Source organism: Misgurnus anguillicaudatus, chromosome 8 (genome assembly GCF_027580225.2).
Source record: "Misgurnus anguillicaudatus chromosome 8, ASM2758022v2, whole genome shotgun sequence".
Lineage (NCBI taxonomy): Eukaryota > Metazoa > Chordata > Actinopteri > Cypriniformes > Cobitidae > Misgurnus > Misgurnus anguillicaudatus.
The window spans coordinates 14,500,268-14,520,827 of record NC_073344.2 but is presented as its reverse complement, the minus strand read 5'-3'; the positions used below and the strand labels follow the sequence as shown (position 1 = coordinate 14,520,827).

Here is a 20,560-nt window from a genome sequence, read left to right as displayed (position 1 = left end):
CATCATAATAGCGTTTAAATCATTTATTAAACAAAACTTTATTATAAGTAGGCTACACAGTTAAAAGAGTGTGCGTGTATAGTATTAATGTATGGGTACTGAGAACATGAATAGTTGCTGCTGATGTTGAAAGATGCATTCATATATAAAGAACAAAGAAATAAATAAATAAAGCCATAAAAGAAATAAAGCAAAATGTGTAAATAAAAAATGTGTTTTTATTATATGATCTTTAAAACTAAGGAGTTTAAACAGCATTTGTTATTTTGGAAGACTACTGTCCTTTATCTGATACATTTTTATTTAAATAAATAGGGGTTATTCATTATTAATTGATAACAGCCTAATTAAACTAGCGATCAGATTTTATGTTGGGCTTAAAATACATAAAAACCCCAAAATAAAGTGCAAATTGTTTTTGCATAACAAATATGGAATGCAACTAATACACCTGGACATTAAAGCACAAGAATACAGTGGCTTAATTTTATATTTAATATAAGTATGATGTTGTATAGTATCTTTCTTTTAGCCTATGGCAGAGACTAAACTAGTGTGACTAAATGCAGGATGTATTTGTATGGGCGGGGTCATATTGAAGGGGTGGGGGATGTTGACCACATGGCTTAAAGAGGATTGTTTTTCTTGCACACAACTGTCAAATTGTTGAAACTCCCCTCTTCTTTTCTTAGGTCTGCTAGACATTTTCCTATTGCGGGTCTGAATCCCATCTTTCTTCATAGTTAGGGGGCGGTTCACCTGAAATCACAATGCCAGAAGAATTGTGATGAAGTACACATTTGTACAATCATAACAAAAAACACTGCACACTGATGTGCTCTGCATACACAAAAACTTTAAGGTAAGAATAACACATTCATTCACTTACATTGTGTAGTTTGTAGTAAAGACCACAGGCGTTACAAACAGGTTCCCCCTTGGCATTACGTCTCCAAAGTGTGGTGGTGCCAGTCTGGCAGTTTGCACAACAGGTGCCTGCTCGCCTAGATGCGGACTGAAACAAACATAACACATATACAGTTAAAGTTAAAACATTTGTCTGCTGTAAAGAATTTGATCAATGACAGAATAAAGCTTGTGATTTAAAATATAATATCTATAAAAAGGGAGGAAAATAGATTTGATTCCAAGTCTGAAGCAATGCAAAATTTGGCTGCATACAGTAGCCTAAATGTTATATTAGATATTGCTTTTTGTCTTTATAGTAAAATATTGAATATAAATAGTGTATATAATGAAATTATATGACACATATGAAAAAAATACACACAGGGTAAATGTAAACATGTCAAATAATAAAAATAGCTAATTAGGACTATTTAATGGCATTTGTAGTAAACAAAACCTAATGAGACTTGTTTAAAAACACAGTTAAACATTGCTGGTACAAATGCTTTGTTGAATGCAATCGGTTGACCAGTAATGAGAACAAACAAACAAAATAGTTTTATTTCAAAATAAATAAAATACAGATTGATGTTCTCCAGGAGAGAAAAATGTATTGACAGTTTGCATTGCTTAAAAAACAATCTACACATTTCTTATTTAATATTAAGCAAGGGATCTAGAGATGCTGACTAGATCCGTTTGGAGGAGGAGCAACAAAATCTGTTACGATATATTAAGAACGCGTTTTACGCACAAAAAAAATAAAATAATAATAATAACCTTGACATAAACAAGATTCTTAATTTGTCATAATTTTTGATTTGTCTCATGTCAAGTAAAATTTTGCCTTCCTACAAACTCAACATCTTTTCTTTAATGTCCGTGGAATGGTGCTCAATGAGGTGAAATAAAGACCCATGTCAAAGCAAAACAAAATAAGAAACCAACCGCGAACGGAAGCTATGTCGGGTCACGCGACGTTATCGGTACCGAGCAGACATCCTGCTACGGAAACAAATCGCCCAACCTGTCTCAGCACGCGCTCCCCAAATATACGACCTGTAGCTGATGTCAACGCGCTCGTGGCATTATGAGTAAAGCGCGAGATCCGAAGCCAGTCAGCCTCAAATTTACAACTAATGCTCCCAGAACGAAGTTTTAAACAAAATCCGTATAGGCAGTCACGCTGATTTATTACGCGTTTTCCTTTATTATACTGTATTTTACAAACCTTTTCTTAAGGTTACTGAGACTCTTGGTCAGACTGTTGTTATTAAAACCTAAGTTTTGTGTAAAATGTAATAGGAACATTAGTTGGGATTAATATATTTATTTTAGGGTTTTTTAATTTTATCTTATATACAGCATTTGACATAGACCCAATGCAGTGCTATAAATTAAGCTACATGCAGAAAAACACTTTTTTTCTTTTTAACACGCATTTGTGTGCTTTTCAAAGTGATGCTCTGGCGAATCAAGAAGTATAATTTGGCCAAAAAAATGAATAAAAGTAGTGGCATATTGGAATATTACATAGGCTAATAGTGGAATATTACTTTATTTAAATAGCCTATTACTATTTTACAATATATTATTCTGATCGATACCAATCACAATGCAAACAACGTTACTTCACAGAGCACATAAGCCTTTGTTCTCAACTATCATAGTACTTCCATAAATAAAGTTATAAACAGTATTCACACTGCTTTTAAAAAAATACCTTTATATGTTCCAGCAAATGAAATGAAATAATAAGGATAAAAAAGTTGGACACAAAATTTAAAAAGTATATATGGAATATTCTAATGACATTAACATTATAGACCATGTCAGGTATAAAAAAATCTTACTGCTCATTTTTACACTTATTCATATTCCAATTCATTACTTCCTGTTTAAGACAGTTTAGGGCCATGGACACATAATGGTCCACAATCTCTCTTTCTCTCATCCAGCCATTCCCTGTAAATTTTTTTGTCAGGTTTACAGTGAGTGTACATCATCTGGGCAAAATGATGGAAAAGTGAAACATTTATATTACATTAATGCATTAAATAGATGCGGTTATCCAAAGTGATTGTGATCCCTGGAATTAAACCCATGATATATGTGTTGCTAAAGCAAGTGAGCTATACAGGACATTTAGAACTGTTGTCTATAGAGCTTAATGAATATTATACTTTTTTATTGACATTTGGACCATCACTGTGCACCCATACATGAATGAGCTATCAAACACACTTTTCTCAGTGTTATATGTACATGCAGGTGGAAAGGTGTGTATATGTCGTCTTGTGGCAATTACCAGTCGGCGCTTGGGCCTGATGAGTGGTCGGTTCTGGCCATTCATCTTGTGGTAAAGTCCGCACGCATTACACAGATAATGACCCGTTCCATCCCTTCGCCACAGAGGAGTTGATGTAGCTCCACAGTTCACACACTCACGCCCTTCCGGCACAAAATGAGGAGAGAGGAAATAAAAACTTGAGCAACTTATTCATGCTGAGTGGAATAAATGTGGTCATGCGGTTGTACACAGGAACATTATGACTTTGTAATCTGTTTTCTAAAGAATTTGAAAGTTTGAGGCAAGTTTCACTCAACACATGACAAGATTATGCAATGAATATGTGCAGATGTGTATAACCACTTCCATACCAAAAAGAACACATGGAAATATATTTACAGTCTTATATGAGTGATATTTAACATTTATGCACTTGGTAGACGCTTTTATCCAATGGGACTTAGAGCACTCAGGGTATACATTTTGTCAGTGTGTTCCCTGATGTCTGTAAGGTCAAGGTTAAAGTTTCATGAGATTAGGGGCTTCCAAGTTTGATTTCAGTCACTTTATTAACCTTTGAGTCAATTATAAAGATATGGTTAGTCTATATTTCCACATCATTTTCTTTACATTATGTAGGATAATTTAATGTATCTGTAAATAAAAAAAACACTTTAGCTGGCTTTTTACAGATTCCGCTACAGGAAGATCCTACATTATTTTGTGAAAGTTTAGCTTTTCCCTTGCATTTTGCATTGACATTTTCCTTTTGACATGTGCATTAATTGTGTAATGGCAATTTTACAACAATACAGTCTTTGTTACCCATACAATGTATAGGTTCCTCTGTTGAGGTGTACTACAAACCCTGATGTTACCTGAGAAAGCGCGGCTTTTGCTTTTGCATTTAGAGAAGGTGTTGCCCGCACAGCTCCTGAGCAGACCGGAGTACTCGTGCGCCCCAGATAGCGCGTAATCGGGGTATGAGGGTAAATGTGTCGTAGTCTGCGCTAGATTGCGTAATGGGCTCGAGCACTCCATCTTCATCCCGTCGACGAAATGCAGGTTGTACTTTCCAGTGTCTCTTACAGCGCACGCATGTTCTGGGGAAGTGTCCTTGGGTGGAGTAGGGGGTAGGCAGTAGATTTGAGGGCTGCAGTGTTGCGTCATTGACAGGCAAGGCATTGAACCCGGAGCCGTACCGTTTGAAGTATACAGGCCGGTTGACCTTTCAGGGCACGATGAATGGAGAACCGCTTTGCCCAGGTGTCCGACGGCCCATGTGCTGTGGTGTTGAGCCGATTTGCTGTTCTCCAGTATCGGAAGACCTTGAGTATGGATAAGGTGGGGTCGACACATTGAGCCACCAGTAAGCCGAGCTGACAAAAGATAAGATATTATGTTCATTGCAACTTTTATACATTATATAAGTGTTTTCGTGCAACATATGCGCTATACGCTATACGCTAATCTGTATAGTTACAATAATAAATCAAAATGTGTTACATAGCTAATCCAGATGCTGAAACGCTGTAATATTTTATACACTTTGTTGGGGACCAGATTTCAGATACAATACTGTGGCGAAAATATAATTTAGAATTGAGGTGAGCTTAACTTCCTCGTTGCAAAAAAAAAAGAGTTCGGTATTCGATATTACTTTATCTGGTCGATGATTACAATAATTTTCGATATAAGTTGCCCTATTTTTTTAAAAATGTTTTTTTTATTATCGAAATTCTTTTTTTTAATAGAAAAGAATATTTGTGAAACTAAAAAACTGTTGTGATACAACATTTGCATCGAGAAAACGATGCGTAAAAGCAATACATGAAAATTAAAAGAAAATTGCTGTCAGTCAATTACGTTTAGGTAAAATTATAAAAAATTACAACGAATATCAATTTTTTTGCTGATTTTTTTTTACTTTTTTGCTTGGAGGAGTGTCATAATTGTATAGCCATCGATATTTTATGATAATTTATATATAATATATATTATAATTATAGTAAACAAAATATTAGATTTTTGAGACACTATGAAAAAAATAAAACTATAACGCACTTTGTACTCTTATGTCAGTAACCAATAGACCGAAAGTGATAAAAAGCACTTCATTTAAATTAAAAAAATTGAAAGAGAAAAACAATAAACAGAGTGCCACAGGCCTACTCACCATGTGTCTGACTGTAAGACATTCGTGCACGAGTGTGAGAGTGGGGTCCGTGTGTGTGATAATAGTGGTTTCCTTGAGAGTCCAAATGGCTGAGAAATACATCCACCTCATCTGGTGGTAATAAAGGGGCACTGGGCTCTATATATCCTGAACCATGATGTCCTAAACCAGTGTGAGAAGTCACTGAATCTGGGTTACCCATTAATGGTGAATGATGAGCGTGCATCATCCACCGGGGTTCCGTCGGGATCTCCATCTGTAGAAGCGTTCCCGCGTGATGGGGATTGAAATTGTCCTGTGCGGTTATTAAATAAAATTCAAGTTATTCCAAATGTATCCGGCGTGTGTGCCTTTAATCCAAGTATTTGTCAACTTATTATCTTTCTAAATATAAAACACTGATATGTAATGTAACGCAAAATTAATATAGTAGCCTAGCCTATAAAATAATGAGCAAAGAATTCGCGTGTGTCTCGTGACTAGTCACAGTGACATCTCTTCACTTGCAAAGAAGCGCACGAGCGATGCCCTAAACGATAAAGATCTCGCACGTGCAAATACCACCCCTGATAGCTGTTTACCTCAGCTCTTTTGTGCTTGTAATAACTGATATAGATTTACCACAGATATACAGATATTCGATAGCAAATTGATGAAAAAAATAGAGGCTCGAAACAAAGTTGTCCAAAAACACCGAACTTCTTCATGGCACGCGCGCGCTTCTCCTAAAAAGTTATCCGATTTTCTTTGTACTGATGCCTGTGGGCGTCGGGAATGAGCGCTACAGGAAAGTCACACTAGCGACTATTCAGAAAGTCAATATGCAATAGACTTCTATAGGCAGAGGGCAAAGGAGGACTCCTCCCGCCAGCGTGAAGGATTTTTTAGCCAATAACAGTTAGTCCCTTTTCAGCTCGACACCTGAAACCCAAATTTACATCACTGCCTATCCATTAATTTCTTTACAAGTCTATGCTGTTTACACGTAATTTAATCCATTTTCACTTCATGCATGTGCAGACGTGTATAGGCTATGCATTCAACTAGGGTTGGGAATCGAACCCACAATATTTGGACTGCTAACGCAATGCTCTACCAATTGCATCATGATATTGTGTTGGTATATAGTTGAGTAATGGCAAATACGTTATTAACACCAAAAATTTGTCTTTTATAAGAAAACTTACACTTAATACAATGCAATTTAAATATAATGGTGTACTTTTTAAATAAATGTAAAACTATATATGCTATTCGTTTTTTTTCCTTCAACTTTTAGACGAAGAGGTTAATAAGGTAAACGCGCTAATTGCAACGCCCTCCAACGACCTCTCCCGTGTTTTAATTATTCAGGGAATACATTTCTGGCAGGCGCGCGCCTATCGTCTGTCTCGGCAGACACGTCTGGTGCGCGGTCAGTGACAACACGAAACCACTGACCACCAACCCTCACTCTCATAAGATCTGTCCATCACTTTGATGAGAGAGAGAGAAAGAAAGAGAAAGGTAAAGTGAATGACAGAGTAAGAGAGAGATGCCATTCTTGGCCATTCTTGGTCCTTTGAATCCATTAAATGTCAATGGAAAAGTGTCATATAGACTTATTTTTTAATGTATTAAAAGTTACACGAATCAAAATATCAGCGACTTGTTCCAGTCTATATGTTTAGCTGACAACCAAGACACAAATTCTTTCTAATTTATAGAGCAACACTGTAAAAAATAATATCATATCAGCAGTTTTTCTAAGTTATGTAAACTTATCACAAGTCCAAACTTATAAAAGTAGGTGGAATTGAGAGAGAGAGAGAGAGAGAGAGAGAGATATGCCATTCTTGATCCTTTGAATCCATTAAATGTCAATGGAAACATATAGACATATTTTTTTAAATTTATTAAAAGTTTCATGATTGAAAATATCAGCGACTTGTTCCAGTCTATATGTTTAGCTTACAATCAAGACACAAAGTATTTCTAATTTATAGAGCAACACTGTAAAAAATAATATCATATCAGCAGTTTTTCTAAGTTATGTAAACTTATCACAAGTCCAAACTTATAAAAGTAGGTGGAATTGAGTTGAATTGAATCAAATTAAGTTGTTTCTTCAGGCTGCATTTTTTAATGCTTCATCACATCCTATAGTTTGATGTCAGGTAATTTTTATTCATAAATTACTTCATTTACATTACAGAGATCACATACAACAACCAAAGTGATGTGAGGATTATGTCATTACTTTCATTCTTTTATATTTTTTGGAAATTTGTTGGACTGGATAATGCCTTTCTTATTCAAAGGGATTGAGAGAAAAATTTAAAAACTGTCAACTTTGTAAAACGTACATTTTTGCCCCCCTCTCTCTTTCTCTCTCTCTTACCCCCCCCCCCCCCTGTGTGTCTCTTGACAGCATGAGTTCAACAATGTAGCCTATGATCCTATAATTGCCCGTTCATTTCCTCCGCAAAAAGAACCAGGAAGGCAGTATTAACAGTATACAGTAACAACCTGTCAATCATCTTTTCTCTTTTTTAGACAAACTATCAAAGGGAATATTAAACAGCCACACACAATACTCTCAGTACACTTCAAAAATGATTAACAGGACACTCATATTTTCTTATTGTGAATAGCTAATTATTTTAACAGGTATTCAGTGTTATGCATTGTTTCACCAATATTGTACCAGTTTAACCTGATTTAGCATTGACACTGCATGCATTCTCACTGTGTAGACAGAGGAGAACCGGCCCGTCTAGCCTAATTTAACAGTTACTTAATTGTTCACTGTAAAAAAAGTTCAAATGAAAAAAGTTACCGCAGTAAGTTGCCTTACATTTTGGGTTAATTCAACTTTAAAAAGTTGTGTAAAATATGTAAAACAGGTTGTGTACCTGTAAATTATATATATTTTTTGAGTTAACTAATATTTTTAAGGCAACCAGGTAACTTACTTTTTAAGTTGAACCAACATTTTTTTTACATTGAGTTGTTTCAATTATTTCTGAGAAGATACTTTGAAAAAATGCATAGGAAAGACCTGCATGCCATTCTTACTTCTAACCTGCCTTGTTATTAATAGGCGCTGTACCTGTTGTGATTTAGGGAGTGTTATTGTTAACACATTTTCGCTATACCGTTAACCAGATCTCATTCTGTCAATCAGTTTTTGAATTCAAATCTGAACAGATCTCATCCAGTTATCTCTTAAAGTCCATAATAATTAATCTCTTGACTTAATTGTTTACTACTTTCTTTTAGGCATGGATATGACACTGCTGACCTGCCCTACACACTCTGGGGAAGGTATGAGAACTTTCATTGTGTGTGTGTGTATGTGTGTGTGTGTGTGTAAATTAGTGTGTGCATCTTTTTTGTGTAATTGCAAATCTATTTGAGTGAATGTGTGTGAAGATGGTGTAGTGTGAATAACCCTCTACCCCTCCCATACCCAGAATGCCTTGCAGGCCTGGTTTTCACCACATCAGGATACAGGCCTGCTGGCTTAATTCCGGTATGAAACGGAGCGCTGGTGCACCGCAATGTGTGTGTCATACACAAGCAATCCCACCTCAGACAGATGGACAGGTGCTGTAACGGACATTCACTTTTGTTACGTTAATTAAATGCAACCATTCTTTACCAAATAAGTTTATGTCACGTACACAAAGAGTTCATATGCAAATCTAGACACAGATCCACTTTATGCAGACAACTACACTTAGACTCAGCAGAGTTGATGGGTCAGGTTTCTTTATTGTACACAACTTCTGAAATTAACATTGTATCGGTCTTAATTCAATATTTTATTGGAATCCCTGGTAATGTCTGTCAGAAAAGGGATGTATCAGATGTTTTGGTGTTGCCAGCAAAGCAAGTGTACGAGCAGTTCGGATTAGAGGCACGGATTGTCCCATTGTGTGTATTTTAATAGCAGTGAAGTCCTACCATGAAGTTGTATGCTTACGTTTACATTTATGCATTTGGCAGATACTTTTTTCCCAAAATGGCTTACAGTGCATTCAAGCCATACGTTTTAGGATTATGTGTGTTCCCTGGGAATCAAATCCACAGCTTTTCTGCTGCTTATGAATGCTATACCAACTAAGCTACAGGAACATCATGTATGTACACTCTAAAAAATTTGACTAAATGGCATTAAAAGTGATTCGCTGGCTCGTAATCATAGGGGGACCATTTTAGTGCCATATAGCTCCTATGCAGCACCTGTGTAGAACCATAAGTTGTGCTATAATGGTGCTATATCACCACCCCTTGTTCTTCACAGGTGCTATATGACCCCCGTATGGTTCTTCATAGGTGCTAAAATGGTTCCTCTATGATTACAAGCTTTTAGTGCTATTTAGCAACAATTTTTATTTAGAGTGTATAGTTTAAATTTTTGAGAGGAACATGCAGGGTTGCCAAATCTTTACGCTAAGAATCTGGCCCTATGCATAGATTGTGCATGGAAAAAACAGATAAAATAAACCAGTAAAAGCAAAAAGTCAAATTTTTCAACCTAACATGCTCCTGCACATAGGCCAGCATATCATGCATGGGACAGAATGCTTTAAATACAAACTGAAGTTCACAATCACATTTGAAGTTAATAAATTAGATATTTTACAGAATAATGTTTCATGCAAATATGCTTTTAAAGGTACTGTTATATAATTTGGTCCTGCAACTCGACTGATATTTCAATTAATGTTTATTCCTTTAAATGACAATTTTAAAGGATAAGCAAAGAACCTTTTTTATTGCTTCACTGTGGTTGGATGATAGTGGTTCATAAGAAAATGAATAGACATAAGAGCAGATAAGTGGGCAAAGTTTTAATCGTTTTGATTGTCAGGTTTTTTTTTAATTCAGGATTAATTTAAATAGTGGCACTTAAAGGTTGTTCAGTACTCTTTACTATGTTAAACCTTGATGAATTTGAAAATCTATTGAAGGGATCAAATCACAGAGCTTCAGGTGAAATTTCTTTCATTTTTAACCCAAAGCTGCCATCTTCTGGCCATTCTTGGTGCGTAGAATCACTACAGTCCATTTGATTTTAGAGACATTGCTCACCACACAACCACCAGCAAAATGCTTCAGTTGTTTCCCGTTTGACATGAGTGACAAACATGAATAATGGCAATAATGTGTATTTTTGAATAGTATATACAATGCATTATAGTTTGTGCTACTCATTAAAACTTGAATTAGAACGATTTGCTTGTGGAACAGGAACAGTATCTAGATGTTGAAAGTTTTTCTTTGTAGACAAATGACATAAAGATGTGTGGTAAGAGACTAAGTGTATGTGTGCACGAGTGTTTTTAGCTTTAAAGGGGATGTGCTGGGTAACTGTTGCCCGCTTTGGGTTTCCGGACTTGGGGCCTGCACACTGCCAGTTCCCCATCTCCCTCTCTCTCTATCTCTCTCCCCATCTTTTATTTTATCTTTTATCACACCAACCAGGCTCTCAGTCAGGATACTGTGGTAACAGGCAAGCTGATTTCTGCTTCACCCTTATGATCTTGATGGAAGAGAGGAGTGGAGAAGAGAGGAGGAGAAAAGAAGAGCTGGTAAGGCATGCTGCAAACAACTTCATGGGTTTGATTCTTAGGATATACAAAAAATGTATACCTTGAATGCTGTGTAAGTTGGTTTGGATAGTGTCACCTTAAAGCGACCAGTGACACACATAAGCAGATTTTGGATTGTCAAAAAAATGTAAGAGAGGCCTGTTTTACCAATAATGCCATGCGCATATCAGTTTGTCTGTGGGTAACCTTAAAGCAAATTTTGTATATATATATATATATATATATATATAATTTAAAAAAACATATAAATACTTTTCTGCCATTGTTTTAGTTTAAAGGACGAATAGACCATTCTAATATCTCATGCTATTACATAATTCATGCTGCTAAATTGATGAAAATAACCTTTATACTGAAATGCACATGTTTGCATGTGTATATTCATGGGTGTATGTGAAATTTCATATCTGGTTGGTAGTCGGAAGATCATAGGCGGAGAATATTAATAGATACTGTGAGCGTGGTGACTGGCATCTCTTTGTGAATACAGCGAAAATGGGCAGATTCGACAGTGTGCACATTCTGTCTCACAAACACTTTCTGACTTGAATGATTGAAGATCATAACCACATCTTTTAACAGCATATGAATTTGTTTGTGTGCATTTCAAATATATCATGAATTCAGCACGTTAAAGTTTTAACATTCCAACCACAGTAGCTCACAACAAACTTTTACATTTTTTGTCTCCGAACATCTACAGTTTACCGTTATTCCTTTAGTCAAATGTAACGAGGATTTACGTCTAAGAATGTGTCTGTGGGAAAAAAGTGAAGCAGCCATTTGAAACCTATGTTGATTCGATTTTTAAGTGTTGTGTTGGCATTTCTGGTTACTATGGGAGTGGATGGTGACTGTCTCTTCAAACTTCAAAAGGAGCCAAAACAACAATTTTTTTTTTAAATCTGTTTTTGGGTTCCTGAAAAATGAAGAAATACATAACATGAGGATGAGTAAATAATGACAAAGGTTTCATTTTTGGGTGAACTGTCCCTTTAAGTAATCCTTTCTAATGTAATTTCATTGCCAGTGCAGCAGAGCCTCTGAACTTTGACCTCTCTTCAATGTCATGCTTACCATCCTGTACAAAGTATAGGGTTGAAAAGTTTTTGCAGTAGCAGTGGCGACTGCTCTTCCGAGGGGCGCATATTCAAAATATGTGTTCGGTGTGTCGTGTGTGTTGCTCGTGTTTTCAAAATATGAGTTTGTTGCGTCATGTGAACCATGTGCATCACGTGTTTTGTCAAAATAAGTGCCTGCTGCACACGAGTCAAAAACGTTTATGATTAAAGAGACGCTTACGTTCACAAAATACATGCAAGACACTCACTTAACAGTAAACTCTGATTACGCATGAAATTATGCTAGTATCTGCCAAACGCGAGCGTCTCTTTTATCATAAACCCTTTAGACGCGTCTGCAGCAGGCACTTATTTTGACAAGACACGTGATGCACATAGGTTCACTCGACGCGCCAAACACACATTTGGAATTACGAACCACACACACGATGGGCTACATACATGTTGTGACGAACTTCACATCGAGCACCCTCGAAAAAAGAAGTCACCGACTGCCACTGGCATACAGTTAACACTTATTATACAAAAATATGACAGCAGAATGCCAGATTGACCAATTAGAACCAAGTATTTCAGAGAGCTGTCTTTAAGCGATAATTTAGCCAAAAATGAATAAAAACGACAGTATTAGAATTGTACTACTACTATCTACTTATAACTTGAAGGGATACTTGAAGTTCACCCAAAGATGAAAATGTCATAATTTTCAATCATTTTCTCATCCTTATGTTGTTCTAAACCTGTATGAGTTTTTTTATTTTGATGAACACAAAAGATATTTTGAAAAATGATGGTAAGCACACCGCTGATTGTAACCATTGACTTCCATAGTAGGAAAAACAAATACAATGGCATTCAATGTGTACCGTCAACTGTCTGCTTACCATCATTTATCAAAATATCTTCTTTTGTGTTCATCAAAATAAAATAAAAAAACTCATACAGGTTTAGAACACATGGGGATGAGTAAATAATGACAAAATTTTCATTTTGGGGTGAACTATGCCTTTAAATCAGGGATGGGCAACTTCGGTCCTGGAGGCCGGTGTCCTGCATAGTTTAGCTACAACCATAATTAAAGGCACAATGTTTGAAAGCCAATGTTGATATTTGAAATTACCTAAACATACACGCCCCTACCCCAATAGAATCTGGACCTTCTTTTTATACACCTGCCCCACACATACGCAACCCAGGCAAGGATGTCGGTTAGTAGACACGCCCCTTACTGCTGATTGGCTACAAGTGTGTTTTGGTAATCGGCCCGACTACCTTTTCCAAAGTGTTTTTCAAACATTGTGCACTTCTCCATTAAACACACCTGAAGCAGCTAGTTAAGGTCTTACTAAGCATACTACAAAGTTCCAGGCAGGTGTGCTAAGGCAAGTTGGAGCTAAACTCTGCAGGGCACCGGCCCTCCAGGACTGAAGTTGCCCATCCCTGCTTAAATGAAGACCCATGTTTATTTAAGAATTGAAATAAATTCATGCCTTTGATATAGATATAAATATAAATAGAGACATGCAAAGAGTTTACACAGCTTACACTGTGGCATTTGAAAATTTATTGTGTAAGAAAACGTTTATAAAGATACCACTGAAAAAAGTCAAAGTTACAATATAATTAACAGTCCTTTATAAAACATTTTAAATGAATTAGGCTACACCAGGGGTTCTTAATATCCTTCTTAATAATACGGCACAATTATATTGTTTATAACAAATTATTTCACGGACCCCCTGGCTAAGGATTGAGGACCACTAGGGGTCCCCGGACCCAACTTTAAGAACCCCCGAATTACAGAGTGCAAGGAAAAGTATACACGTCAAAATCACAAGATTATATTCTTACATTGTCATTAGAAAAAATACAAATTCAAGTCTGTCCTAGCTCCGTTTGGGTCTTGTTTTCATTTCGACACTTTTGAATGAGTATCTTTCCCCTGAGCGATAGTCAGTCAGGATATACCAGGTGCCCCAGTAGATTCCATCTGTGATGCCAGTGTAACGCCCATTGTAGTAGCGTCCATTAAGGTTAGCAGCCAAACAGGAGTCAAACCACCAGCCTGCACCATAGTAGCGGGCACAGTTACCAGTGGCATAGCGGTCATTATCTCGATCATATGTGCTGAACGCTCTGCCGTCGTGATTATACTGTCTGCTATAGCTGAGGGCATTGCCAGCATCCCCGTAGTAATCTCGAGCAGTGATGCGAAACCTTTCGTGGGAAAATACCACATATGCATCATACAATAGTCAGAAAATGTGTCGGCATGTGCATGTACAAAGGGAAAATTAGATTAGGGGACACATACATCGTTCCCCTTTGTTCAATGAGGTTAATATCTGTGCATGCATGTACCTCTGGTGTTCTCCTGCCACTTTAAAGGTGTTATAGTTTGCGTGGCGCTTCTGTTCGTACCAGTCTTGAAGGGTGATGCGGAGTGTGTGATGGCCACTAGAGGTCAGGGCATGGAGAACTGCATTGCCTAACCAGTGCTCTGTCTGCGGTGAGCCAAATCCATCACGGTATTCCTGCCAGGTTCGATTAAAGTCAGTTTGTCCATCAAACCGACGCTGGAACACTGTCCACCCTCCTCCGGCTGAAGTCATGTCCCACACAGCCTAAACAGATAGAGGTGTCAGTCGTACAATACATAGATGTTTATATTTGGGGTTAGCTGGATCAGTTATAAACATCATATCTGTACCTCCAGCGCTGGCTGCTTTGGATCTGGTTGTATGGTGTAAATTCCATTCTCTTTGATTCCTAACTGGTAGATCTCTTGACAGTCTTGAGGGTAAAGGCCTGCGGAGGGAGGAACTGCATAGACACAAAACATCTGTGAACATTTGTGCAGTAAATGTACTGACATTGCTGGACTGTTTGTTCTGTGTGTTTGTTTATCGGTGTAAATGTCTCTCACCTGTAGGTGTCCTTGGTTTGGGGCTGTTAGGTTTGGAACGTGTGATACTCTTCAACAACAGCAGCAAGTCTTTCTCTCCACCTCTGCCCACCACACTTTCTAATACAGAGAGACAGAAAGAGTGAGTCCTTTAGTCAAAAAAATCAGATTTTCTTTAAACAAATAAAGTCAAACATACAGCTAGAGCTTGCAAAAGACATAGACCTCAATTGTTAATGCTATTCAATTTTAGGTTTTGTTATGGATTATTCGATTAGTACAGTTCCTCCGTGACAACTTAATAGCAAGATTTATAGTACACTCTCAGAAATAAAGGTACAAAAGCTGTCACTGTGGCCATACCCTTTCAATGCATATTAGTACCTTAACCCCCTAAGACGCGGGTCTTCAACTGGGGGTCCGGGGCCCCTTGGGGGTCCGTGGTGGTATTATTGAGGGGCCTCCAAATATTGTTTAAATTATTATTTTGAATGAAATTAGGCATCCAACAAAAATGCACTAAAAGTCTAATAATAGAAATTATAAATTTAAAAAAACTTGATTGAAATGATGGTTCCCATATAAAATAATATAAAACTTGATTAAAATGGGGAACCTTCAAATTTAAAATGTAATGTAGTATGTAAAGTAAGTATTTGTACAAAAAATAATGGTTTTAATCTTTGTAATGTAACTGTAATAAAAAAGTATGTACATCCATAATTTGATTTGATACATGTACTGGGGGTCCCTGCTCCTCCTCTCTATCCATAAAGGGGTCCTTGACCTAAAAAAGCTTGAAGACCTCTGCCCTAAGACCTGGGATTTGGGTTGTCTTTTTTTTCAGATTTCTTCCCGCTATTTTGGGGTTAGGAAGACCCAATAAATATAATAACCAAATATTTCTCTTAGAACATGAAGCAGTGTAATTGTCCATAATTGTCCACACAGAATTATGTATTATGGTGTAAAACAAGAAAAAATGTGATGTCCAGGTATCCAAGTCTTAGGAGGTTAAAGGTACATATCTGTACATAAATGCTACATATTAGCACCTTTTTAATGCACATTTAACTAATCGGTTGCAGAATAAAAGTTTTTGTTTACATCATATATGTGTGTGTACTGTGTATAATAATTATATATATATAAATACACACACATGCATGTGTATATATATATATATATATATATATATATATATATATATATATATAATATTATTATACACAGTACACACACATATATATGATGTAAACAAAACTTTTATTCTGCAAACGAATAGTTGCGATTAAGTGGCAGCTTTTGCACCTTTATTTCTGAGAGTGTATAAAGAATTTTTTTATTTATTCACTAGTTGATTATTACAAGGTGATTGTTTTTTTTTTGTAGGGTTATACAAAGGTTAGAGTAAGGTTATGAGAGGGTCAGGTCTTCCACAGGTTTGGCATTCCTAAGACCACCTTTGTTTACAGAGTCTAAATGGGGTCTTAATTTCAAGAACAGCATTAACAGAATCAGTTCCTTAAAGGGATAGTTCACCCAAAAATGAAAAAATCTGTTATCCTCATGTTGTTCTAAACTTGTATTTTTTATTTATTTTATTGAACATAAAAGAAGATATTTTAATAAATGATGGTAAGACACAGCTGATTGTAACCATTGAGTTCCATAGTAGGAAAAACAAATACGATGGAATTCAATGGCTGCCATCAACTGTGTGCTTACCATTATTTATCAAAATATATTTTTCATCATTTATCACAATTTGTTCTCCTACTATATCAGTTGTGTGCTTACCATCATTTATCAAAATATCTTCTTTTGTGTATAAAAAAAAAAATTTTGGGCGAACTATCCCTTTTGGCCTATCCAATATTTAAAGAACAAGTTCGGTATTTTACACTTAAAGCCCTGTTTTCAGATTGTTTATGATGAAATAGAATGGTTTTGACTGAAATTTGGACATATGATGCTGGCCCGAGAATTTTCGGGTGTTTGTGTATAGGTGCATAGGTGCACTGGAACAATCCTTTCTAAAATGCATTAAACTTTCGTTTACAAAGACGTGAAACTCACAGAGCGGTCAGGGGTGTTCACTGATATGCTCACACAAAAATCGCTGCAAAAGATGCTTTCCAACAGGTGTTTCAGCATTCGTTGTAAACTTGTGGAGCTATTTTTCTAAACGCCTCACACCCGTATATTCTTCCGTTGAGAGCTTGAATAATAGACACTCCAGCCCAGTTGGTGGAGATAATCCGCCTTTGCCAATTGCAAGAATACAAACAACATTCCCGTCGCAGAGTAATACCGTACCCCACAGCACATCTAATACAAGTCAATGGAGTTGGACAAAAACTACGATAAAACATCAGTTGGAAAGCATCTTTTTCAGCGATTTTTGTGTGAGCATATCAGTGAACACCCCTGACCACTCTGTGAGTTTCACGCCTTTGTAAACGAAAGTTTAATGCATTTTAGGAAGGATTGTTCCAGTGCACCTATGTAGCCATTGTAGAGGTGGGAGGTGAAAGAACAAACACCCGAAAGTTCTCGTGCCAGCATCATATGTCCAAATTTCAGTCAAAACTGTTCTATTTCATCATAAACAATCTGAAAATAGGGCTTTAAGTGTAAAATATCAAACTTGTCCTTTAAGGATAGTCTTAAAGGGACACTCCACTTTTTTTGAAAATATGATCATTTTCCAGCTCCCCTAGACTAGAGTTTGATTCTTACCGCAGCAGGCATAGTAATATTACGCAGTGCCTGAAAATAGTCCCTAGCTATTGAAAAGTACCAAGGGGACTATTTTCGGGGCAGTGCGTAATATCACTACGCCTGCTGCAGCCATGTTACATCAGCAAAGTCCTTGATTAATACGCCAGTTTGAGAGTATATTTCCTAGCCATATCGGCCTAGAAAATCGCAACTTTTAATTTTCCGTCAGCCTTAGTACAAAATGTAACTACAGAAGAGTCAAGTTTTAAATAGGAAATTTCTCTTCTGGTAATTTTTTTGCACGATGCTAATAGTCTAATTAGATTCAATAGATTATGCTAAGCTATGCTAAAAACGGTACCACCAGACGCAGAGATCAGCTGAATGGATCCCAAAACGGTAAGAATCAAATGATTAACTCTAGTGGAGCTGGAAAATTAGCATATTTTCAAAAAAAGTGGCGTGTCCCTTTAAGTATTTAATTGAATGCTAGTATCACATATAGATAGACTTTGGGATGTACTGACCGAGTCTGGTGCTCAACTCTTTAAGTCTGTGAGTATGGCAGCGGAGGTCACATTCTGTTAGCACTGCTGCCATAAGAGCCAAAAAGCCTACAATCGATTCAGAGCTGTCTGTCTGACTCAAAACCACCGATTCATGTTGTAGCATACAACGCTGAAGCTGGATGAGACGTTCAGAAGCGTCAGACACCTAAAGGACACAAACACATCTTAAATCTCAGTCAGTATTTTTCACAATCTGTAGGCTACTCTTTAATAATTGTAAACAAATCTCCCATTTGTAAACCCAAACTTTTAGGGGCGGTTTCCCGGACCAGGATTAGCTTAATCCAGGACTAGGCCTTAGTTTAATTAGGAAATATAACTAGTTTTAAACAACATGCCTTACTAAAAACATTACCTGTGTGCATCTTGAAGTAAAACAAAGCGCCCTGATGTATTTTAAGATCTGTAAGTGAAAGTTGTTTTCAGTTTGGAGAGCTCTTAAAAGTGTTTAAGTCTAGGACTAGTCTAATCCCTGTCCGGGAAACTGCCCCATAACGTTTTTCCAGACTTGTAAAAAAGAAATACGGAGACATATAGGTTTTATTTATTTGTGAATTAACTAAATGAACTATTGTAACCATTAGTCTAGCACATTGCCCTAAGTGTTAATATTATATAAGTTATTAAGAAATACTGTATAATTAAGAACTGAATCTCAAATCATTCAAATGTTTATGCACACAGATTATGCTCCTAAATCTCTCGGTTATCCCACAGGTAATGTTTGTGTACTGATATGAGAACACTACACATCAAATGCTCTTGCTATCATCATATGCACTCCAAAAATCTTACCTGTGCGATTCTGCGATTCTCTGGACCTTTTTTGAGCCGTGTGTCCTGCGGGTGATGCTTTTTAGGAGGTGAAGCTGTTGCGATGCTGTTGGGGGGTCCGGCCACCAAAGCATCCCTCTGACCAACACAAATGTACATCATGTTCGTTCCCAGCAAAAGCAAGGGTAACACGCACACACATACACGCATGATGTTGGGACCGCCTGTGGGAAACCGCAGTGGAGTCCAGAGAAATAGTATGCACCTGTTCCCTTTATTTGCCTCTGTGTACTTACTGTATCTTTAATACTTGCCCTGTAACAAATTGTGCAGCTTCTTCTATAGTCTATTGCTCTGTCCTACACATTGTATTCCTATCTCACTATGCGCTCCACAGAGTCTCGTCTCCTGTTTTTCTCTTTTATTTGATCTTCTATCCCTCCCTCTCCTGTGCTCCCTTTTTGTTTGTGAGGCTCTTTTGGCTCAGATTCTTAGATAACTGTGGCTCTTTGCTGTCTGACATGCAATGGTACACCCACCCCCTTATACACACACACACACACACTCATACCTATACACATGCAAACACTCAGCTTCTAACAGATTGTGATATACTAAAAACCTTAAATCATTTTTTTAAATAACCTAATGCTTATATATGAATATATATCACATACAATATAAATGCAGTTAAGTAGTGTAATATAATGCTTTCTCAGGTCAGCTCTACAGCATATATGTGTGGTTTTGAACGTGTGTAAGGTTTATTGAGTTTGTTGAGGGTCATAAAGTAACTCGGTAACATTCCTCGTTTAACAGACATATTAAAAGACGGACAAATATACAAACTAATTCATATACACACATAGGTAGAGAAAAACAAAACACTTGAATAGTTTGACCTTTGCTACACTTTGACCCCTAACCTTTCTCTGTCTACAAGAGGTGCTTGACCTGTTTCATTGAGGGATGTTTGCAGTTAGTGTACATGTTACAGGAAGTAAGAATAGCTATAAATACAACAACACAACTGTGACAACAATTTGTGATTGGGTTGCAAAGTGTATAATCTGTTATTATTTGTGCAACAAAGACACTTTATGTGTAAACATGACCATCCACAAACCAAATCATCATCAGACTTGAGCCGCCATCTAGTGTTGAATATGTGCAATGACGTCATCCGGCTGTCAATTGTTTACAAAACAAAAGACTTTCAGACCTTGAACTTCACTTTTTTATTCCTCTATTTATAGCAGATACATAATAAAAGTAATTCGATTTTAAGTTTTGGGTAAACACATTAAGAAAGGCAAGACAATGCTATAGAAATCCTGTAGACCTCTTATAAAATTTGTGTGTATGAAACAAATTATTTTGTTTAAAAAATATTGTTTATAGAATCAATATAAGATATTGATAATTTATTAATAATAATAATAATAATAATTGTCAAAAACCAAAATATTTATTTTAATATTTATTTCAATTACCTTTAAATCAGAAAATGTAATATTACTGTTTGATTTGT

General features: G+C 36.6%; 3 protein-coding genes across 3 annotated transcripts in view; 1 reads left to right on the top strand and 2 right to left on the bottom strand.

The window, feature by feature from the left end:
- Nucleotides 1-8: 8 nt before the first annotated feature.
- Nucleotides 9-6,824, bottom strand: gata2b (GATA binding protein 2b). Its single transcript, XM_055213388.2, has 5 exons — nt 5,376-6,824; nt 4,078-4,578; nt 3,218-3,360; nt 890-1,015; nt 9-759 (listed from the first exon to the last, which is right to left on the bottom strand). Exons 1-5 carry the CDS (start codon nt 5,629-5,631, stop codon nt 529-531), a joined length of 1,257 nt encoding a protein of 418 aa, XP_055069363.2. The 5' UTR covers nt 5,632-6,824; the 3' UTR covers nt 9-528.
- LOC129450546 (uncharacterized) lies at nt 711-15,126 on the top strand. Its single transcript, XM_073870362.1, has 5 exons — nt 711-862; nt 8,637-8,681; nt 8,831-8,963; nt 10,848-10,954; nt 14,990-15,126. The coding sequence occupies exons 1-4, from the start codon at nt 834-836 to the stop codon at nt 10,902-10,904; spliced, it is 264 nt and encodes an 87-aa protein (XP_073726463.1). The 5' UTR covers nt 711-833; the 3' UTR covers nt 10,905-10,954; nt 14,990-15,126.
- LOC129450542 (fibroleukin) overlaps nt 13,703-20,560 on the bottom strand; it is a 53,523-nt gene continuing 46,665 nt past the window's right edge. Inside the window, exons 2-7 of the mRNA XM_055213390.2 lie at nt 19,051-19,167; nt 18,214-18,400; nt 14,984-15,082; nt 14,768-14,880; nt 14,419-14,681; nt 13,703-14,274 (exon numbers count right to left, since the gene is read on the bottom strand). Coding sequence (XP_055069365.2) covers nt 13,944-14,274; nt 14,419-14,681; nt 14,768-14,880; nt 14,984-15,082; nt 18,214-18,358 — 951 coding nt within the window. The 5' untranslated portion in view covers nt 18,359-18,400; nt 19,051-19,167 and the 3' untranslated portion in view covers nt 13,703-13,943. The remainder of the gene's footprint in view (nt 14,275-14,418; nt 14,682-14,767; nt 14,881-14,983; nt 15,083-18,213; nt 18,401-19,050; nt 19,168-20,560) is intronic.